General features: G+C 42.2%; 1 protein-coding gene across 23 annotated transcripts in view; it reads left to right on the top strand.

Annotated features, from left to right (window-relative positions):
• Clip1 (CAP-Gly domain containing linker protein 1) overlaps positions 1 to 23,549 on the top strand; it is a 115,396-nt gene that overhangs the window by 43,591 nt on the left and 48,256 nt on the right. For 9 of the 23 annotated variants that reach the window (XM_078039250.1, XM_078039258.1, XM_078039255.1 and 6 more), the window contains 8 exons: positions 2,595 to 2,719; positions 4,709 to 4,931; positions 8,525 to 8,722; positions 9,265 to 9,368; positions 11,988 to 12,048; positions 13,722 to 13,754; positions 16,935 to 17,039; positions 20,770 to 21,714. In XM_078039250.1, the coding sequence (XP_077895376.1) occupies positions 2,595 to 2,719; positions 4,709 to 4,931; positions 8,525 to 8,722; positions 9,265 to 9,368; positions 11,988 to 12,048; positions 13,722 to 13,754; positions 16,935 to 17,039; positions 20,770 to 21,714 (1,794 nt within the window). The remainder of the gene's footprint in view (positions 1 to 2,594; positions 2,720 to 4,708; positions 4,932 to 8,524; positions 8,723 to 9,264; positions 9,369 to 11,987; positions 12,049 to 13,721; positions 13,755 to 16,934; positions 17,040 to 20,769; positions 21,715 to 23,549) is intronic. The other 14 variants (XM_078039270.1, XM_078039259.1, XM_078039265.1 and 11 more) reach the window with 7 other exon arrangements.

The following is a 23,549-nucleotide window of genomic DNA, read 5'->3' as shown; positions in this document are numbered from 1 at the left end:
AAGAAAAGAGAGTGAGTTCCCGCAGGGCAAGGCGGGACCTGATAGGGTTGCCCTAACATTTGCTTTTATGTGCCAAAGAAATACCAGGAGCAAGGACACCCTCAAAATCAGGAATATTGGTTACCTGTGGTGGTTTGAATGTATATGAAGGGCATATAAGAGTATAGTAAGTAAACCTGCTCTACAGGTTTATATTTTTTAAAGCCTTAAGAATATATTGCCGGGCTGGGGATGTGGCTCAAGCGGTAGCGCTCTCACCTGGTATGTGTGCGGCCCAGGTTCGATCCTCAGCACCACATACCAACAAAGATGATGTGTCTGCCGAGAACTAAAAAATAAATATTAAAAATTCTCTCTCTCTCTCTCTCTCTCTCTCTCTCTCTCTCTCCCTCTCTCCCCTCTCTCTCTTTAAAAAAAAAAAGAATATATTACCTATTCAAGAATTAACTTATATAGTATTTTAATTCATCAAATAAAAAGAGTTTTCTGAAATCAACAAGAAAAAGATGACCCCCCCAGGCACGGTGGCACATTCCTATAATCCCAGAGGCTCAGGAGGATGAGGGGAGGATCATGAGTTCAAAGCCAACCTCAGCAAAAAGTGAGGCACTAAGCAACTCAGTGAGACCCTATCTCTAATTAAAATACAAAATAGGGTTGGGGATGTGGCTCAGTGGTAGAGTACCCCTAAGTTCAATCCCTAGTACCAAAAAAAAAAAAAAAATAGAGGACCATTTCTTAAGAAAAGTAGACAAATTGCACATTGCTGCTCATCTGTGAAATACTAAATAGCCTCTTAGTTCATTTTTTTGTTGTAACAGAATTCTCAAGACTGGGTAATTTAGAAAGAAAAGTTTATTATGGCTCATGATTCTGGGGGCTGGGAAGTCCAAGTGCATGGTGGAGGCATCTGCTCAGTTCCTGATGAGGGCTCCATGGCAGAAGGACAGGCAGCATGTACAGAAGTGAGAGCCAGGAAAAGCAAAACTCGATTTATAACAAGCCACTGTGGCGTAATTGATCCACTCCCAACTAAAGCTAGGACTCACTCCGACAGGAAGGCATTAATCCATTCATAAGAGCCCTGTCCCTGTCACTCAGTACCTCCTGCCGGGCCCCAACACTGCTGCTGGGGGAACCAGGCCTCAGCATGCATTTTGGTGGGAACAAACCATATTCAACCACAGCAACCTGGAGGAGAATGAATCCAAATGTTAGCAGCGACTGTTTCTGACTGTACATGCATTGATTTATAATTTTGCTGGTGATAGACTTAATTTCCTGCAGTGACCTCTCTTCTAATTGGGAAAGTTTTTTTTTTTTTTTCTAAATATTTTTAGTTGTAAGTGGGCACAATACCTTTAGTTTTATGTGGTGTTGAGGATCAAACCCAGTGCCTCACCCATGTGAGCCACCTGCTCTACCACTGAGCTGCAACCCCAGCCCCAAATTGGGGAAGTTTTTGAACTGGAAATTGAGAAAAAAGAAATAGAAAAAAAGTAAAAAAATCAAGGAACATTCTGAAGCAGTACAGAAGCAAGGGAGACAAGTGCTAGCAAATGCAATGCCAACTGTACTGTAGCAATAACTGTACTACGAGCGCAGGGGCTCAAATATGGGACTTCTGAACATGCACAGAGACTCAAACACATATGTGCTTTCATGTCCATGTGAGTGAAAGAGTAATTAGTAGTGCTGGTCAGGTAATTTTAAAGATAACATTCACATATTGAACTTTTTGTATTTTATTTTGAGACAAGGCCTTGTTAAGTTGCCGATGCATTGAGCTTATAATCCTCCAGCCTCAGCCTCCCAAGCTGATGGGATTCCAGGCGTGTGCCACCATGCCTGGCTCTTTCTATTTTTCATTTTGAGGTAGAATCTCATTAAGTTGCCCAGGTTGGCTTGGACCAAAGTTAAGCGTGAATCATGGCTTGGAATAGTTCACATAAAATAAAACATGAGAGACTGGGGATATAGCTCAGTTGGTAGAAAGCTTACCTTGAATGCGTAAGGCCCAGGGTTTGATTCCCAGAAAAACACACACACACACACACACACACACACACACACACACACACAGTGATTTTAATAGTTGTGAGGAAACAGAGCTTCACAATGGATTTTCATATTCCTTATAGTTAGGCCCAAACTAAGCGTGTTTTGTGGATGTGTGGATATGCACATGTCACTGCCTTCATGGACCAATATGTGAAAGAAAAAGTATGAGAAAATAAACAGTACTTGTTATGTAGGGATTATGGGTGAATTCTGCTTCCTTTTAATAATGTAGAGGTTTTATTTGTAGCAAAAATTTATTTTCAACCAAGAAAATTGCTCTGGAGCAATAAAAGTATTTTTCTAAGATAGGGAGCAATTGCTTTGGAGAGCAGTGTTAGTGACTGTACATTACACAAGCTGTTTCATTATTGGGATATGCCAGGTATGGGATCAGACTGGCAATGTCAGTCACCCAGGTAACTGCCAGTCTATGACAGCTCCCAAAGAGCTGAGAAGCTGCTGCTGCTGAAATGATGAAGGAGTAAGCTGTAGAATCAAGTCCATCTCATCATTTTAACCTTTTCTTCTTCCAGGTTGGTGGCACCAAGGCTGGTGTTGTCCGGTTTCTTGGGGAGACCGACTTTGCCAAGGGGGAATGGTGTGGTGTGGAGCTGGACGAACCTCTTGGGAAGAACGATGGTGCCGTCGCTGGAACGAGGTTAGTTGGGATTCTTGAGGTTGTGTCTTCCTCTTGTGTGTGAGGCAGCTCAAGCTACTGTCCGTGTGCGTGGTGCAATAGGAACGAGTGTTCTGAAGAGCTGTGCTTTTGTTTCCCGAGACCCTGCTGGAATTTGATTGTCTCTTTAGTAAAGTTTGATACGTCTTGATAGATTCTGAACCAGTGCAGCAGTTGTTTCTTCTTCTCTCTCTCTTTTTCCCCAGTACTAAGGATTGAATCCAGGGTGTTCTACCACTGAGCTATATATCTCCAGCCTTTATTAGTATTTATTTATTTATTGGTATTGGTGATTGAGCCCAGGGGTGCTTTACCATTGAATCGCCTCCCAGCCCATCTTCTATTTTATTTTGAAGCAGGGCCTTGTTAAATATGTGAGGCTGTCATTGAGCTTGCAGTCCTCCTGCCTCAGTCTCTTAAGATGATGGGATTATAGGTGTGTGCTACTGGCCATTTTTATTTTTTATCTTTTATCTTTTATCTTTTTAAATTTGTTTTAATTAATTAAACATGACAGTACAATAATTTTGACATACCATACATTTGAATCAGATGGGGTATAATTTCTCATTTTTTTGAGTTTTATTTTTTATTTTGAGATAGGATCTCGTTAAGTTGCACAGGTTGAGCTTCAACCTCTTGCCTTGGCCTCCTTAGTAGCTGGGATCGCACTCCTGTACCACCTAACCTAGTTTATTTTTCAAAATAGGAAACATCGTGCTATCCTTCCTCCTTTTTTTGGGTACCAGGAATTGAACTCAGTTATTGAGCCCTAGCCCTATTTTGTCTTTTATTTAGAGACAGGATCTCAATGAGTTGCTTAGTGCCTCACTGTTGCTGAAGTGAAGAGCTTTGAACTCGATATCCTCCTGCCTCAGCCTCCTGAGCTGCTGGGATTACAGGTGTACGCCATCACACCTGGCTATTTCTTTCCCTTTTGATAGCAAACTATAGAAGTTCCTACAAGTTCTAGGACATCTGGGGGTGGGATGGAGAGAAGAGAAGGTAACTGTCTTTGTTAGGAAAAGAACTGAATTTGTGTCTTCCTGTCTGATGAGAATTCCATCCTTTGGCGAGAGAGCCATGGTCCAGGAACCACTGCCTCTGGCCTCCAATACCTGATGGGAGTCAAAGAGCAGCACAAAGGAGTGCAAGAGGGATTTCTCTGCTTACTTTCAAATGTTTTGGAGGCCTTGGGCACTGTGACAGGGGATGCATCATTTTTTTTTTTAGTTATCAATGGACCTTTATTTTATCTATTTATATGTGGTGCTGAGAATCCAACCCAGTGCCTCACACATGCTAGGCAAGCGCTCTATCACTGAGCCACCACCCAGCCCCGGGGATGCACATTGTTAGTAGTATACAGTATATTTAATGCTTCCCTTGATCTTTGAAGTGTTGTGGGTAACATTCTACTTGTAGGGCACGCACAGTTGATTGTACGCATGTGGGCTTAATCTGCCAAATATAATGACTTGTGGATGACTTGTGGAGATAACAACCTCTTGGTGGGTGCAGCAGTGGTTCTGAAACCACCTGTTCTTGATGTTAGACCATCATTATTCTCAAGGATGAAGAGCTCTAAGGTTGTCCAATAGCTGACATTACTAGAATTTCTCCATGTTGACTTGGTGGATCTGGCAGTCAAGACTTGTGTGCTTTTCCCCTTTGTGTGGCCTGGCTTTATTAAATGGGGACACTGTATTGTTGAGCTCCTCTGCTGTACATTTACCAGGTGGTAGAAATATTATGTGTTGAACCTGAGCTGCTAATGAACAGCGTGCTGCCATGCTGTTCCCAGCATACCACCTGACACTCACCTACACAGGTGGGAAAGCCACCTGCCCAGCTTCCAGGTGCAAGTCCCAGCACACCAGGCACACTTACTTTGGAGAGCCTTTCTGTTACAGGTGTTACTTTTTGTAATTAAATTGTTTTTGTTGCTGTTCTTATTGTTCTTCTCTGAAGGTATTTTCAGTGTCAACCCAAATATGGCTTGTTTGCTCCGGTCCACAAAGTGACCAAGATTGGCTTCCCTTCCACTACACCAGCCAAAGCCAAGGCTGCCGCAGTGAGGCGTGTGATGGCCACCACGTCTGCCAGCCTGAAGCGCAGCCCGTCCGCCTCCTCCCTCAGCTCCATGAGCTCCGTGGCCTCCTCTGTGAGCAGCAAGCCCAGTCGGACAGGACTAGTAAGCCTCCCTTCTTCTTAGAACTCTGCCTCCCAGGCACTGTGCTGCCCCCTGCGGGCGCCCTTGCTCTGCTTGTCCCTGTGCTGAGTGCTGGCCGTGGCTTGCTGCCAAGGGCTGTGCAAGTAAGCTGTTAACATGCCAACTCCAGCTGGAATGTAGCTTTTGACAGAAGAAGGGTTTATAATAGCGCTTTTCAGATTCTTTTTTGTTTTGGTATCAGGGATTGAACCCAGGGTCACTTATCCACTGAACCACATATGTAGCACTTTTTAGTTTTTGAGACAGGGACTTGTTGAATTGCTTAGGGTCTTGCTAAATTCCTGAGTCTGGTCTTGAACTTGCAATCCTCCAGCCTCAGCCTCCTGAGCCACTGGGATAGATTCTAAGTCATAGATTCCAAATAGCTCTAAGTGTGCACCACCACATCTGGCTAGGATTCTTAGACTTAAAAATCTACCAGTTTTTGGTGAATCCATTGCAACTACTGCTTAATTTCTTCTCTGAAATTACTTTGGGCCAAAGTGATGGGAAGGTTTGGAGGATCTTTTTTCTCAAGTGTGGTCTCTTTCTCTTTTCTTCAAATATTTTTAGGAACTAAGTATTTTGAGAAAAGCTTGTTTTTTGGATTTTAATATTATATTAAAACAATCTGGCTCCCTGAAAGCAGTCAGTGTGTAACATGTTCCTGGCATGGCCAGAGAGTGCAAGGAAAAGCTACATCATGATGCCTCCTCCCTCTCCTGGCCCTCTCTTCTCCTCTCTTGACCCTTATCTCCTTCCCCTTTTGCTCATTCAGGGCAATGAAAATAGGTTCATCAGAGTCACAATGGCACCTTGATCTTCTTGTTTTTTTGTTTTTGTTTTTTAAAAATATTTATTCTTTAGTTTTCGGCAGATACAACATCTTTATTTGTATGTGGTGCTGAGGATCGAACCTGGGCCGCATGCATTCCAGGCGAGCGCGCTACCGCTTGAGCCACATCCCCAGCCCTGATCTTCTTGTTAACATGGTATTCTGTTGGAGCCAAGAGCAGTAACTCTAGGCCTCATCCCCTGCCTTTAAATGTATTTACTTGAGGTGAGGCAGATGCCTTTGACATCAAAAGTGGCAGCATGAGGTTCTGTTCCAGAGTGAATTCAGCGTCTCTGCTTCATGAGGGTGAACGCCCTTGACCTCATTTTCTCGGGACCGAGAAAGGAGAGGACTAGACTCTTTAGGTGGGGTTGGACTCTTCTGCCAGCCAGCTGGAGTTTTCCCCTTTTATGTTCAGGTAAAATAAATACCACGAGGACTATTTCAGTTTGCATATGAAAAAAAGGACTGCATTCTCAACAGAAAAATTACAAATGGATTCTTAGGAGGAAAGTGTGACCAGAATGAATTGGAGGTGGATGAAAACCCCTTTGTTTGGGCAAAGCCTTGTTCAGAGAGGGTCTGCAAGCTCCAATATGGATGTCATTTCTTTGGGAAATACCAGCCCCTCCTGCTCCTACCGGTCTTTCTTCTTACTTAGGCAAGTTCTGATTTCTCTTAGCTTACCTCATTTAGTAAGGAAAATTCGTGAGAGATGAGTCTCCTTGCCCTGTGATACAGCCTGTCTGTGTGTTTGTGTAAGGTAGCTTTAGTTCCTTCCTTTCATTTTTTTCCCCCCAGTGGTGCTAAGGATTGAACCCAGAGTCTTACACATGCCAGTCAAGTGCTCTACCACCACCTCAGCCCAGGGTGGCTGTAGTTTCTGAATCAGAAATAACCATGAATGAAAATGACAAGAATATAAAATAATTAAAAGTGTCTTTTTGACTGTATTGCTCAGAGATGCATTTCTGTCCCAGGAAAATAGAAGCTGAAAGAAAAATTAATGTTTTAAATTCATTTTTAATAATCACAGTGACATACTGTGCCCTGTTGTTCTGGCACTTCTTGTCAGTCTTTAGATTTACCATCTCCACCTTCATTTGCTGGGCTGCACTGATTTTTGCACAGGACTTGTTTTTTATGTTGGCAGTGGCCAAAACCCAGTTTTGCAAAGATGGGGAGCTGTGGAAAGAATTGGAATGCGGTATTGAAACCAAATCGCTTCTGTCCACTTGTTTCCAGGGCGTCCAGCAGATATTCTGTTTCCCTTGGCGTCTGAAAGCTTCCTGCACGACCCTGTGTGTTTGCAGGAGCCCTCTGGGCATCTCTGTACCTGGTTTGGGACCTTACATTTAATGTATACAAGAAGAGATGTTAGCTACATAAGAGATGTTATAACTGAATAATTTAGCCATATCATGAAAGTAGAAAGTCGGGGTCAAATGGTTAAAAGAATAGGAACTCCCTCCCTCCAATATGTTTAAACTAATTCCAGAAGTTTCACTAAATGAAATGGCAAAAGGCAATTTGGATTTGACCAGATCCCTTACTCTTTATATAGTTACCAAATCGCTGAATTATTAATTTTGAAAGATCTCATCAGTCTACATCCTGCAGTGAGGCTCAACAGACTGACTGAAGAGCACTCAGGCGACAGCGGAGCTTTGACTGCAGAAGGTGGAGTAAAGGCCAAGTAGCCCTGGAGCCGGGCTCTGCTGAAGGCCTTGGACAGGGCCGCAGGCAGAGCCATTTGCTCACTCCTCCAGGGTCTAGCGCAGAGGAGCCCTCAGTTCTTCCAGTCACCTGCCATCAGTTAGCAGTGCATCAGTTAGCAGTCTTCTTTGGGATTTTACGTGACTTTAGCCCAAGGTGGAGGATTAGATATAAAATAGCAGAAGTTAGCAGATGGCAGCCTGATGGTCCCGGTCCGTCTCTCTTCCCTTGTTTTCTTTCTTTGGTCTCCTGTTTCTCACGTGTTTCCCTTTAGCCTATTTTTCTTTGTCCATAAACTTCTCTCTTCCCCTCTCCCCATCTGCTTTCCCTTCCATTCTTGTCTGTGTGTCACACCCAGACACCCCACTCAGTCACACAGGGCCATATGATTATGAAAGCAGGTACCGTTATCTGCCTCTATGCTGGTTGGGGAACAGGGCTTGAAGTGGATTCCTGGTTGAGATCTCCCATGTCGTTCCTTTCGAAAGAAGGATGAAGATTTCTGACAAAAAAACAACTATTTAATCAGTTGAAGAAAAGTTTGTGACTCCAAGGGTGACTTCTTCAAATCTTAATGGTATTTAGAAGATTAAGAAGCTTAAAAAGGTCTCAACCTCAAGTCTAAGGATCAAAAGATTGGCCAAAACATCATCATGAGAAGATAACTGTTGCACAGGCTGAAATAGAATCTAGAGAAACTTGTTAAATGGGTCCTGTGGGATTTTTCTAGATTCCTACAAGGCCCAGTCAGCTAAGCCCAGAGTGCTTGTGATTTGAGCCATGTGGTCTTCAAAACGCCTTCTGGATTGTTCCCTGGGCTCATTGTGCTGATGTGAGGATCACAGGCAAAGGTTTATGCTGTCTTTGTTTTCTTGCTGAGAACCTTGCCTAGCACTTGGCAGACCCTCGAGCCAACCGTGTGTGCTCTTGCTTTGCTGAGGAGATGCCCGCCATGCATGCCTTGCTCCCTGCTTGTCTCCCTGGTAGCGCCATGGCCCTTCACTTCTCTGACTTTCCTTTGCAGTTGACTGAAACCTCCTCCCGCTACGCCCGCAAGATCTCGGGCACCACTGCCCTCCAGGAGGCGCTGAAGGAGAAGCAGCAGCACATTGAGCAGCTGCTGGCTGAGCGGGACCTGGAGCGGGCCGAGGTGGCCAAGGCCACCAGCCACGTGGGGGAGATAGAGCAGGAGCTAGCCCTGGCCCGGGACGGGCATGACCAGGTGAAGACTGGCGCTGACCTTGTTGTGGAGATGGTGATGGTTCCTAAATTGAGTGAGGAGGTGGTGCACCTGGTGCTTGGAGCCAAGAGCTGGTCTTGAGAGCACCGCGTGTCAGCTTTTGGGTTGAGTTCGTTTGAAAGCTGTGACCTGGGTGCAGTTTTTTGTTCTTCTGATTCGTCCTCAGCCTTTTGGTCTTTATTTCCAGGCCTCTGGGCCTGTTGTGTTAAGCCACTGTTCAATCAGGCTTTGGCAGCCATCCTAGCTCCCGTTTGTCGATTATTATTGACATGCGTTTCAGCTTCAGAAAAGAGGAGAGTCGGCTAACTGTTGCCCTTTGTTGATTTTTATGGTGGTTTTTTCATCATGTAGTTTCTCGGAAAGCTGCTGAGAATAACCTATTAAGGTAGAAAGCATTTGGAGATGACAGGGTTTTAGAGTAATGCCCACCCAACATGGTAACCCTTACCAGTAGCTGTTTGGAGGACCCCGGGCCTGTGTCTTGGTCAGAATGTGGCCACTCACTCTCCTCCTTGCTTCTCCAGCATGTCCTGGAGCTGGAAGCCAAGATGGACCAGCTGCGAACCATGGTGGAAGCAGCCGACAGAGAGAAGGTGGAGCTTCTCAACCAACTGGAGGAGGAGAAAAGGTGATCCCTAACTGTCTTTGAGTGCAAGTGTGCTTTTCCTTTTAAATGATCTTAGGAAGAAATTTCCCAGCAACAACCTTCTTGTTCACCTTCAGAACCAAAGGGATGAGTATGTTCAAAAGAAACCCAACACACTTCCTGCAGATAAAGAGAGTGTGCTTTGTATTTTTTATTTTTGGCAATACTGGGGATTGAACCCAGAGGTGCTTGCTCTACCACTGAATTACATCCCCAGCACCCCCTCCCCTTTTTTTTTTGTGCTGGGGATTGAACCCAGGGCCTTGTATGTCAGAGACAAGCATTCTGCCAACTGATCTACAGTCCCAGCCCCCTTTTTATTTTTTATTTGAAACAGTCTGGTTGAATTGCTTAGACTGGCCTCATACTTGTGATCTTCCTTATTCTCCAAGTAGCTGAAGATGCACTTTGATTTGACATTTTTTAAGAAGTTTGGATTCATTTAGACATGACCTGATTAACAGATTTATTGAGCTCCCTGTGCAAACTGAGATATCTCCTGATGGTGTCCTTGGTCAGAAATGTGGAGGTAATTCCAACCAGTTTTCACCTGTGGCTGTTCTAGTTCAAGTCATTACTATTTATGAGATATATTATGCCTGATGATTGATGCAAGATCCTAGTCCTTAGGAATTTCTCACATGAGGAGCAACTAGAGAATTATTCAAGTCAGTATGAAATCAAATGCTAAGTGGTGTGAGATAGAGAAATTTGGTTCTTAAACAAGGAGGCTCCTTGAGACCACGAACAAACAAGACCTCTGAGAAGTGTCTATATGGAAACTGTGTGACCATTCCTGGGTTCTGGGAAGCTGTCCTCTGTCCTCTACCATCCTGTCATTTCTGATAAGAGCAACTTAGTTCAGTAATAACAATATTACTGCCTGCCCAGGAAAGTCCCAGGTACACAGTGAGGGCCATACAGGCTTTGCCAAGGCCTGTCTTCCTTACTGGAGACAGAAATATTCAAAAACTGGCTGGCAAGGAGAGATTGAGAGTGCCATTTGCTTCTGTCCCTAAATCACTCTGACTGCAGAAATGTTCCCCAGCTCCCAAATAGTCTTGTGTTTTAACGCATAATGAGAGTTCCCATTTAATTGAATAGGATTTTTTATTCTTAATTTTGGCAGAAGTAACAGTGAATTTGAAGAATTTTGTTTTTTTTTTTTGCACTTTGAGTGTGAACTTTGTCTCCCTTTTCTTTTTTTAAAATTTGTTTTGTTTTAATATTTTTTTAGTTGTTAATGGACCTTTATTTAATTTATTTATATGTGGTGCCGAGAATTGAACCCAGGGCCTCACACGTGCTAGGCAAGCGCTCTATCACTGAGTCACAATCCCAGTCCTATTTCCCTTTTGTTTGCACCCAATTTTGGAAAGATGCATAATGTGGGACTGAGACATAGTTCAGTGGTAGAGTGCATGCTTAGTGTGTATGCTCCTGGGTTTAATCCCCAGCATCAAAAAAAAAGGTGGGAGATTAATAGTGTGGACATTACTTAGATTTTCTAAATCTTCTGAATATCACTTTATGTAATTGATTTTGTGATGACATAGATTGAAACCATGCCCAGTGTCAGATTTCACAATGTGAGAAAGTAGAAAATGTGCATTTTAGAGTCAAAGAATAGGATTCTTGATGGCTTCCTCCACAAATCATTCTTCACTCCATTCTCCTAACCTTGGAGCAGTGCTGGTATTGCCTTAGAGACAATAAAACTGGGGCCTCTTCTGCATGAGAAGCCTGCTAGCCTCACCTAAACATCTGATATGAGGTGACAGAGAGAGATTTGTGTTCTGCGTCACTCTCCCTTGGCTTCTCTCTTGAAAATTAGGAATAACGCTTGAAGCCTTGAGCCTGTTTCCATGAAAAAGACATTTTCCTCTTAGGCTGGTCATACCTTGTGTACCTGTGTGCAGTACTGGGGACTAGACACAGAGCCTTGCATATGTAGGCAAGTGCTCTACAACTAAGTTGCATCCCAAGATCTTTTTTTTTAAATTTCAAGATAGTCTTGCTGTCCTCAAACTTCCAATCCTCCTGCCTTAGCTTCCCCAGTTACTGGGGTTACAGGTGTTCACCACCATACCTGGCTAGGCTAGTCTTGTTTTGATAGATTCATTCTGTGTTTGTGACCAAGGAAATCAGTTACTTTTTCTCAATTCTTTTTTTTGGTACTTGGGATTGAACCTGGGGGTACTTAACCACTGAGCCACATCCCCAGCCCTTTTTATATTTTATTTTGAGACAGAGTATTGCTAAGTTGCAGGACCTTGCTAAATTGCTGAAGCTTGCCTCAGCCTCCTGAGCCCCTGGGATTATAGGCATGCACCACCACACCCAGCATTTTTCTCAAATCTTAACCTTATGCCTTCTGGAGTTTGTACCTGAATAAAACTTTGGTGTTTTCTAAATAATTAGAGTATCACTATTATAAACTGGAGCCCCCAAAATGCATTTCTTTATTTTTGGGACTCCAAGGTATTCCTTTTCACTTTATTTGAGTTCTCCAGAATACTGATTACAGATTTTGGTGGGGGTACAAGGTAGCCATGGTCCTTAGTTGCTATCTTAAGTGCTTCTTTTTATTTTATTCCACAGGAAAGTTGAGGACCTTCAGTTCCGGGTTGAAGAAGAATCAATTACCAAAGGCGATCTTGAGGTAAACCCTCCCAGCTCCCTAAAATTAAAAAGGGTGCCTGTATTGACAAATGTAGGTGACATACTGTGCCCGCTGACCTTTGTTGCTAAACGTTCAGGAGAGAATGGTCAGCACCCTAGCCTCTTGCCAAGTGGGGCTGTGAGCAAGGCTTTGTGGCCAAGGTGATGGTTCCTGTCTGGAGCTTGAAGTACTTGTGTCCCAGTTCTTGTAGCAGAGCGACATGTTCACTTCTGTGCTCATGTTTCAGAATTCAAAGCTGTGAATTGGATTTCATTAAGTCATAACCTGGCAGTGTGTTCTCAATTTAAAACTATCCTAAGTGAGACTATACTCATTCCTCTAATTATGAGAAATGACATTTTTTTGCGAGGCATTTTTGCCAGGTGACACCCCTGTAATCTTAGCAACTCAGAAGGCTAAGGTAGGAGGATTGCAAGTTCAAGGCCAGGCTCAGCAACTTAGCAAGACCCTGTCTATTTCAAAAAAATCAAAAGGACTGGGGATATAGCTCAATGGTAGAGTGTCACTGGGTTTAATCCCAAGTTCCAAATAAATAAATAAGTAATGATACTTTTTTTGTGGTGCGAGGGTAGAAGTGGCATTTTAAAAGAGCATTTTAAATTTCATCAGAATAGACCATAACAAGGACCATAACAAAGCCTTTGTCAGCTATGTTTTTCAGTTGAGCAGGATAAATCTTGGTAACTCTATAAAAATAAATTATATTGCAATTGTTTGTTTATTTATTTGTTTATTTATTATTTTAAAGGAATCAGTCCTGGGGATGTGATTCAGTGGTAGAGCACTTGCCTAGCACATGGGAGACCCTGGTTTGATTCCCAGCACCATATACAAAAAAAGAAAGTAGTTAGTTACCAGAGCGAAAAAGAAGAGCAAATTTACATTTTAGCTTTTACTTTCGTGGCATATTTAAAATTCATACAAATTTTCCTTTACAGTCAGATATATTGTTTCTTCTTCACAATTATTCATATTAGTTTTGAATTAGACACCAGAATTAATTGGTTTTTGATGCTTTTCAAACCACTGCCAGGTATATGAATACAAATGTAAATTACCAACTTTTAAAAATTTTGCAAATGCTTTATTCTTTTAATCTGTAATATGTTTTAGTAAAAGCTGCACAGGTCAGTGTGGTTCTCAGAAGGTAACATTTTTGCCACCATTACGATTCTTGGGTCCATTGGCTGTCTACACTGGGTTTCAGGGGCCCTTCCCAACAGCAGCTCTGGTTTCTTTGGAAATAAATATTTTCACAGTCAACAAAGAGCAAGGGGAACACTTTTTGAATTCTAGTTTTACAGGATCCAGAACAGAATGGTTTTTAATAATTGTACAGTTGTCTTCCTCATCCATTTCATATACGGTCACATTCCTTCAGTTGACTTTTGTGTTGTTCTCATCCATTTAAAAACACCCCACAGTCTCATTAGAAGTTTCATGTCATCATCTAACTCACATGAATTGTAGCCTCTGGTATTTTGGGGAGGGTTAAGTTAAAATTATGTATCTGCACGAGGCTAGCATAGTCTGTCTGATAAACTTACTTGAAATTAATCAGTCATCTTGAAACTCTAACACATGTTGAAAACTTAGTTCAGTCTCTTTTTTTGTTGTTTACTTTTTTTTATTTTTTTTTTTTTTACTGATAGCAAAAGAGCCAGATTTCTGAAGATCCTGAGAATGTAAGAGGGCACTTCACTGTGTGGATATTTCCCTTGTTAACACAGATTGATTCCAGATTAAAATGCTTATTGATATACTCAAATACTAACTGCATAAGCTGACCTTGGGACATTGACCTTAATATTTCTGTGCATGTGGCTTTCAAAGCAATTATATTTGTGTCCTGAAGAAATTGTATGTAATGATGAAGCTCCACAAATTCACTTGCTTAATTAATAGGCAAGTGCTTGCTTTATAAAGAATATTTGATGAAAGGAAAAAAATTTGTCTGGAGGTCTGGCCTTCTTCGCCTAATCCCTAATGTCTTCTAATTTTAGTAGAATTATTCTGCGAGGGCTGACAGCATAGGACACATTAGATGACTTCCTCTGGAAGTTGTCTGATCTTGTGGGTGAGCTCCAGCACTGATGCTTCACACGCGCTCCCCCTGCTGGCCAGCACCTTTAGTGCTATTGACAAGAAGTATAAACTCCCATTTGTAGCTACAGTATATTCCCTAGTTCTGAAACCAGAGGCCAGCATTCTTCAGTGACCACATTGTGTTCTAAATATACTGTCACTTGGACTGGGGATGCAGTTAAGTGGTAAAACATTTGCATAGCATATATGGGCCCTGGGGTTTGATCCCCAGCACCCATCCCGCATACACAAAAAATAAATTTACTGTAAGGGAGCTTTTTCTAGTAGCAATGCCTCTGGGCATGCTGTTTTTTCTTCCTTCCTCTGATTGAACATCCAGTATGGCTGGGAGTTGGCTCAGTGGCAAAGTGTCTACCTTGCCTTCTCAAAGCCCTAGGTTTGACCCCTCAGTTCCAAAAAAAAGACAAAAAAAAAGATAAACACCCAATAGAACCTCACCAAAGTGGCATTCAGAGCGCTGCTTCTGGTGTACCCTGCCAGCTGTGAATCCAGTTGAAAAGAACCCCAAAACATTTTGCTTTGATTTACTGGCACAAGAGAGTGAAATTAAAGAATTATTTTTCTTCCTATCACCCTGAAATAGAACACTCGAGTTGGAGTGTTTTAAAGGCCTGGTTCTGAAGCGGTCCTTTCTGCGGAGCTGCTTCAGTGCTCGAGTCTCCTCTCTGCTTCCAGAACAGGCTCAGCTGCTCTGCCCCCGGCGTTGGTGTGCATGGGAACTGCCTCCTGCCTCTCTATGGCTTCTCACGGGCTTTGCTCTCCTTCTCAGGTTCCTGTCCCAGGACTCTCCCCGCAGGAAACCCTCCTGTGTGCTGAGAAAAGCCATCATTTTAAAGGGAGGCTTGTCCTGCTCCGTGTCCCATTTTTCCACGGCCATGACATGGATGTGGATCACTGGCTTCCTGCTGCTAGGGGTGGAAGGCCATGGGCCCCCAGTCATCTATGTGCACGCCCTGTGGGAGGGGGCTGCGGCACTCAGCCGGGACATCTCCACATGGGGGGAATACCACAGTTAATGGCATGCAGTGATGATTTGCCCAGAGGACACTTGGGCAAGTGTCAAGGGGAGAAAGGGGCTGTTGCCTTTTCTTTTTCCTTTGGATTTCAGTTCCTGAAGCTGATTCCAATTCTAGAACTAGATTCTTGTCAAAGTAGATAAGCTGAATGACTCTGTGTGAGGCACATGTTGGACCAAGGTGGGGACTATCCAGGATATTTGGTTCTGATTTTTTTTTTTTTTTTGAAGATGAAGACCTGAAGCAGGTGGAGATTTTAAAATATTTTTCACTCACCTTTTACATATCCATGATAGTTTGTTTATGCTTGATTCATAAGCAAAAGTGGCCTCGGAATGCCCTGGAGCCCCTGGAGTGCCGAGGGAGTGAGTGAAGGTGTTTGTAGCCTTGCCTTACATTCACTTCCTATGCTTACTCTGGACTACCTGGAGTCACTTGGTTAAGACTTGTCACTTTTCATTGCCTGTTAATTGTCAAGACTTATAGCGCAGGCTAGTAAGAACCACAAGATATTTAAGTTAATCCAAGTAACCAACAGTTGCCAAGAGCAGCTTGTCAGTGGGCTTGGCCAGAGGATCAATCTGATGGTCCCTGGTGGGGGAGGTGGTTGGGGGAAGAGGCACATTTGGACTGATACATGGATTGCTTCAAATTGGGCAAGATTCTGCTGCACTGGAGCCCACTGGCCAGTGGTTATCTTCTGTCCCCCTAGGTAATCTGAACACTGTGAGTTTGTGGAGCTCCTGACTCATGCTGGGCTCTTCCCCAATCTTTGGTCTGAGTTCAGTCTCCTGCCTTTGTGCTGTCACCATTTCGTACCTCTCTGATCGCTTAGCTGGTAAAAACAACATCATTTTAGGATAAAAGTAAGCCCCTTTATAGTCTGAGCTGAACTATCCCCTGCTCTGAGCTGCTTTGTTGGCCTTTTTAGACTGGAGGGTAATCTTTGTAAAGATTGAGTTTTCTCAATCTTTACTGAGTTTTCTTTATAAATTGGATTCCTTTTTTTTCTGTCCCTGGAAACAAACAGCCTATGGAAAATCTTGCTGGAGAGAGGTTAGTTTTGGTGGCTCTGTCCCTGTCCTGTGTGAGAGCTTGGCTGGGAGCCTCCCTCAGACCTTCTCACCCATCTGAGCAGAGCCTGCCGCTGTGACTTCCTTAGCTCTAGTACTTGGATGCCCTTTACGAAGACTGGTTCTTGACCTTGATCATGGCACTTAGCCAGGTGCAAGGGTCTGCTCTGCAGACTTGCTGAACACCTGATGATTCATGACCTTGTCTTCTCCACAGGGAAGTGCTAGTGATGATCATGCTGAGAGTCAGTCTGCTTTTTGAAGTCAGGGAGTCAGTTACATACACATTAATATCAAGTAGCCAACATGGGGTGGAGGGAAGATGATAGTTATAGGACTATTAACTATTCTAATTTATGCTGATAAACTTATCAATATAACCTATTTTTGGCTGCATGCATCTGACACTTCATCTTGCCTCGTGTGTTTTCCATTTTTTTCTTTCTCAACAGACTCGCTCATGTCCTCTGCCCACTGTTACCCTTCCGCGCACAGAACCCATCCTCACCTTCCTCCTCATTGCAGTTCCATTCTCTTCCTTCCTCCATGCCCTTTTTGTCCATCCTTTGGCAGAAGGTACTGATGGCTCAGCCTGCATGCCGCTCGCGCTCTCGTGCTGGCATGTCAGGTGGCACTGTTGTGTTCTCTTCCTCTTCCTTTTCACTAACAGACGCAGACCAAACTGGAGCATGCCCGCATTAAGGAGCTTGAACAGAGCCTGCTCTTTGAAAAGACCAAAGCTGACAAACTGCAGAGGGAGTTAGAAGACACTAGGGTAATGGCTTTCACTATCTAATGAAGCAGCCCATTGCGTGTGGGTGGTGGACACCTCGAGTGGCCTTGCGGTTGGCCTGAGCCCTGACTCAGTGGTTCAGCCTGCTCAGGAGTTCATGAGCTTACAGCTCTGGTTAGGTATAGATGCTCATATCAGATCTTTTTTCAAAAGAATGAAGACCCCTTCCTTTTGTTAACTCAGCCAAAATCAAGATCAAGATCAGAAACTTCATGAAATATGTGGATACCCACCACCCTCTCTGAGTTTTTTGTATTAGTACCTTGGAGTTCACCTCTCTGGTTTGCCACAAGCAATCAGTTGTCCTCTTGTTCTCATATTCTTAAGTTACTGGATTTTCGAAATAATTGGTTATTCCCTGCCTCTTCCCCTGGCCTCAAGGAGGGGAAAGAAATTGGAACATTAGCTCTTTTTAATGAGAGTTAGGGTCTTTGACCCTGGTGATCTCTCTCTCTCTCTCTTTTTTTTTTTTTTTCTTGATAGCTAATCTCTCTCTCTGCACCTCCCTCCTTCCCATCACCCGGGAGATTAAAGTTGGTCAGGAGGGACATGCAAATGGGGAACAGGATGGCTTCTCACTGTCCCCAGCCCACTGTGTTTGACCCTTGGAGCCAGGGCATTCCTCATGTTTTAAGCTTATTTGTATATTAAAGCATCTATAGGATGCTCACATCACGCCACATGCTTCTCTAAGTGCTTTGTAAATTTTATTCAGTCTTGCCATGCCCTAGGCAGTGGGTAGTATTATTGTTCCCATTTTACAGAGGAGGATACTAAGGCACAGAAGAATTAAGCAGCTTGCCCAGGGTCACACAGCTAATGGTAATAGTGGAGCCAGAATTTTCATCTAAGACATTTGGCTCCAGAGTCTGTGCTCTTAACTACCAGAGGATATTATGAAAATAGTTTTGTGCTGAAAGATCTATGAATTAATCAGAATCACTTATGTATAAAAATGTGTTTATATGTAACTTTTAAATCATGAATTTGACTGTGATTGGCCTTAATTTTAAAAATTCAAAAATTACTCTGTCACTGATCAAATTTGGTATCTTCATTTTTTCTTTCAAATTATTAGTATTTATGGGAATTTCTTTTGGTGAGAAATCACTGACCTAAAAACCCAGGTAACCAAGTAATCTTCCTTCTCTTAAATCTTAAGTTTTATTTTTTAAGAAAGAAAATATTCTCAACCTCAAAACTAAAGGTTTCTTATGTGAATTTGGTTTTCAAAAAAGAGAAAACAGTGGTAATTTGGTGCTTTTCTTTGTACTGAGAGCCAAAGACTTGATCTGGGAAATACCAGGGACCAAGTGAGGTCCAGGCCCTTCAATGTGATTGTGCTAAAGTCAGGATGAGTGGAATTTTTAATTTCTGAACTCCTCTCCCATATATCAGTATTGGCAGCAAACAACTTCAGTGCTTTCTTTTTTTGTTTTGGATAAGAAAGCATCCATTTACAGCATAGTTTATCCAGTTATTTCAAATTAAAGTGTACATGATTCCACAATTACGTTTTCTTTTTTTGGTGATACTGGGGACCAAACCTAGCACTTTGTGCATGCTAGGTATATCTTCTGTTATTGATCTTTGCTCTTGGCTTGCCAAGTGTGAAAATAACCAGTGACCTATGTAAGTTTATTATCACCTCCATTCCTTCTCAGGAGCACTTTAGAATTCCTCTTAACAAATTAGTCTGGTTCACAAACAATGTGCCTGGTACTGTGAAAATATGAGGGAAGTATAGGACATGAAGGCTAGGGTAGAGCACTTGCCTGTCATGTGTGGAGTCCTGGGTTCCATCCCCACCCAAGGGGAGAAAAAATATGGACTTTTATGGCCTCAAGCTAGTGGGAGAGGCAGATACATAATTTTGACTTCCAACAGACTTTGGGAAATAAAATTAAAAATAGAAGTAGTGCTGTTCCATAAATGAAAATGCCATATAAAAAATAATCACACTCTTATTTATTCCTTTTCCACCTGTTCTTTACTTAGTATTCTCTCCATTTGACTGTTTTGTTATGATCAAGAACAATTACCCTGTTGGATTTAAGGGTTTTATGCTATAGACCTTGTAGTGGAGCTTATTACATTTTTTATTTCTTATTTTTAGGTACCAAATTCTTAGTCTATCCCCTCCCCAGAAAATAGTATGAAAATGAATTAACACCTTTAACCTGAAGCATCTGTAACCATGAAGCTCGGCAGTTCCAGTCAGTTCTGAAATATCTAATGGCTGGTTGTTGCACTTTTAGACTCGCATGCTTTCCTTTCCTTTTCTCCTGTGCACACTATCAGTATCACAACCCACACAGGTACCCAGAGGAAATGAAAGGAACTTTTTTTTTTTTCCCTGTCCCAACAAAGGCAGTATGGGAGAGGAGTCTTAAATTCAGAGGAGTTTTGATCTTGAAAGTTGGGACTCACTGATATTTTTAAATCACTTGTGTTCCCTTCTATTTCCCAGGTTAGTCAAATAATTTTTACATATGAAGCTACCATTTTCCACATAGTGCATGCCCTAAACTGCCTGTCTAACAGGTAGCAGGGAGAATCATTTTCTATGACTGAAAGGGCACAGGTTTAGAAAGTGTTTTTCCTAGCTCTGGGGTGTTTATTTTAAGACCTTTAGAACTTAAATAGAACCCAAACATGTAGGAGTAGCTGGGAACTTGCATTTTTGACATACATTCCAGATGATTAATGGGTTGGGAATCAGTGGGTTGGGGCAACCCGATTTGTACATCAAAATGCTGATAGAATTATGAAATCCAGAAAGGGGACCGTCTGTTAAGAGCCTAATGTATAATTAACTTACAGGTAAGCAATCATTCTTACTTTGTTCTTTTAAAAAAGTTAGTAAATTCTTTATTATGCAGTTGAAGCTTTTACTGTTCAGGTGATATGTTATTCATTGAAACATTTAGTAGATGATTTCAGACTTTTTATACTAGTGCTATCCAATAAACTTGGAATATAAGCCACACATACAGAATTTGTGAATTTTGTGGTACCCATATTCATTTTTTAGTAAGCCACACGAGAAATTAATTTTAATAACACATTTAAACCAATATATTCAAAATTTTATTATATAATCAGTTTAGCATACTGTTAATAAGATATTTTATATTCTTTTTCCATTGAGTCTTCAAATCCTGATGTGTCTTATCACCTCATCCCAAAGGAGCCGCATTCAGGGCTCAGTGCTGTGTATGGCCAGTGGCTTCCTCCTGGATGGCACAACTCCATAAGCCACCAGCAATGGACAGAGGGGCATTTGTACAGCCTTGATGAAGTGGGGTGGAAAAAACTGGGCAAATTAAGAGCATTTGTTCCTCAGGGGCCTATACCTGAGAACTTCCAAAGTTTCTGTTAACTTATTATTAATTAGTGGGTACTTCTCTGATTTATGCTGCTTTAAAGGAAGAAAGTATTTTTGGAGTGACTTAAACTGATATTCATTTTAGATTTTTCTTCAGTGTATCAAAAGGTGGAAGTTTGCCAGAGATTATAATTTTGAATTGGTTCTACCAGAATTGGGCTTTTTAAGCCATTGTCACAGTGGGAGATAAATTCACCTGTGGGCATTTGTAATGGTTTGACTGTTGCCTGAGGTAAGGTAGTTCTTACCATCTTCTGGAGTAAAGAAAATCATCAGTGATTTGTTATTGAAATCACCTCTTTTTCTTTGGAATGCTATTAATAGGTGGCTACAGTGTCAGAAAAGTCGCGGATAATGGAATTAGAGAAAGACCTAGCTCTGAGAGCACAGGAAGTGGCTGAGCTCCGAAGAAGGCTGGAGTCCAGTAAGCCTGCTGGGGACGTGGATATGTCACTTTCCCTTTTGCAAGAGATAAGCTCTTGGCAAGAAAAGTTAGAAGTCACCCAGGCTGACCATCAGAGGGAAATAACTTCTCTGAAGGAGCACTTTGGGGTCCAGGAAGAGACATATCAGAAGGAGATAAAGGCTCTGCACACAGCCACAGAGAAACTTTCCAAAGAGAATGAGTCCTTGAGGAGCAAGCTTGACCATGCCAACAAGGAGAATTCAGATGTGATAGCTTTGTGGAAGTCCAAACTGGAGACTGCCATTGCGTCCCATCAGCAGGCGATGGAGGAGCTGAAGGTGTCCTTTAGCAAAGGGGTTGGGGCAGAGTCCGCTGAGTTTGCTGAATTAAAGACGCAAATAGAGAAACTGAGAGTAGATTACCAGCACGAAATAGAAAATTTACAGAACAAACAAGACTCTGAGCGGTCTGCGCACGCTAAAGAGATGGAAGCCCTAAAGTCTAAACTGATGAAGATCATTAAGGAAAAGGAGACCAGCCTGGAAACCATCCAGTCCAAACTGGACAGAGCAGAAGACCAGCACCTAGTAGAAATGGAAGACGCCTTAAACAAATTGCAGGAAGCTGAAATAAAGGTAAAGGAGCTAGAGGTACTGCAAGCCAAATACAGTGAACAAACCAAGGTCATTGATAATTTTACATCACAGCTAAAGGCTGCCGAAGAAAAGCTCTTGGATCTTGATGCACTTCGGAAAGCCAGTTCCGAAGGTAAATTGGATATGGAGAAACTTAGACAGCAGCTTGAGGCAGCTGGGAAACAGATTCAAAATTTAGAGATTGAAAAGAATGCTGAAAGTGACAAGGTTTGTATCGAAGTCCTCCATTTTTTTTTTTCTTCTCTGTTGGTTTTTCTTATTTTGCATTGTATGTTACTTTTGAGTTGAGGTCATTCATCCCCCAAATTCCTTATTTAATGAAAACAAATTGTGTAGCGCTCCTAATTGAATATAATATATAGTGTCTTCTTAGGATTTCAAGTATGGTTTCATGTGTGGAGATTGGAGAAAATAACTGCCCAACTGGTTTAGTTTATTTTGGTTCCTTGAATCTGGGTACTTTATCTACCACTTCATCTCTAGACTGTGATGTGAACTCCTGTGTAAGCTTAATTCTAGTCTATACTCTGTTTAAATAGAGAACTCCCTGTGATGGTGGGGTTAGGTAGATGAATGGATGAATAAGATAAACACATAAGTTTGTCTCCTCATTTCCCACCCACATCACTGCCTTGTCTGTAGGATTATATATAAAAACAGTGTGAATAGTCTGAGTGCTTCTAGACTATTGTGAATGAACATTTGTGATAAATAACATTCACAGAAGGTCAAGAGCTCAGAGCCCTTTGCATTGCCACTTACGTTGCATTGAAGTTTTCTTCCATGCCACAAGCAAACGATCTGGCCCCTGCTTTTTTGGGGGGTGAGGGAAGGGGATTAAACCCAAGTGCGCTTAACCACTGAGCTACATCCCCAGCCCCCCCCCCCCCTTTGTAGTTGTAGATGGACAGCATGACTTTATTTATTTTTATGTGGTGCTGAGGACTGAACCCAATGCCCCTCACTTGCTAGGCAAGCGCTCTACCACTGAGCCACAACCCAGCCTTTATTTTTTATTTTGAGATAGGGTCTCACTAAGTTGCTTAGGGCCTCTCTTAAGTTGCTTAGGCTGACCTTGAACTTGTGATCCTCCTGCCTCAGGCTCTCATTACAGGAATGTGCCACTGCTCCTGGCCTATCCCCTGCTTTTTTGAGGAAAGACAAGTATGCTTATGGCCAAGACATAGAAACTATTATGAACCATCAGCCAGCTCCATTTCTTAGTAACTAGCCTTGTTACGTGTCTTATTTATTTTTAAGGACTGCTTGAAGAGATCTCTTCAGTCCTACCATGGTTGAGGTGGTGGTACTGATGCTGAATGCCCTGAGCTTTTTGTGGGAGAAGCTGCTCCCACAAAAGAAGAAAGGGTTGTCTTGGTTAAATGGGGAGAGGTGAGGACAGACAAACAGCAGATGTTGCTATTACCTGTAGTTGAAGATGACAAGGCTGTGGAAATTTTCTCTAATCTCCTCATGTGGTTCCAAAACACCAATCAAAACACAAACATTAATTAGAAGAGAATAAGTAACTAATGGTTGGGTCACTTTTTTACGTCAAGATTTAATGAAAGCCAAGTTCTGGTGGCTATTGTCTAGTGGATTTCCAAATTTGTTTTGAATGTATATTTATAAAAGTATGGAAAAATACAGACCACATGCACCCACCATCCCTATTTTAAGGTTTTTTGTTTTTTTCCTTGTTTTTTAAATGATGGGGATGACCCAGGGCCTCCCGCATGCTGAGATTAGGCTGTATTGCAGAGCTGCACTCTCGGCATTAAGGTTTTTAACATCCAGGAAGTAAATTGGTCAAGGAGCTCATTTAGGAAGTAAGCATTGGCACTTTGTGCTTCAAATTTTGCTGGTACTCAATTTTAGGTGTGGGCAAATAGTGTATTTTGATTAAAAAAAAAAAAAGCCATTAGACAGATGATCATATCTAGAACTGATTATTTGAAAAGTCATTGGCATCTTAGAATTTTAAAAAACCCCTTTTTATTCCTTTCAGTTTTGTTTTGTTGTGTTTGTTTCTTATAATTTTT

This window comes from Ictidomys tridecemlineatus, chromosome 2 (assembly GCF_052094955.1).
Source record: "Ictidomys tridecemlineatus isolate mIctTri1 chromosome 2, mIctTri1.hap1, whole genome shotgun sequence".
NCBI classification, from domain to species: Eukaryota; Metazoa; Chordata; class Mammalia; order Rodentia; family Sciuridae; genus Ictidomys; species Ictidomys tridecemlineatus.
This window is presented reverse-complemented; position numbering and strand designations above follow the sequence as displayed.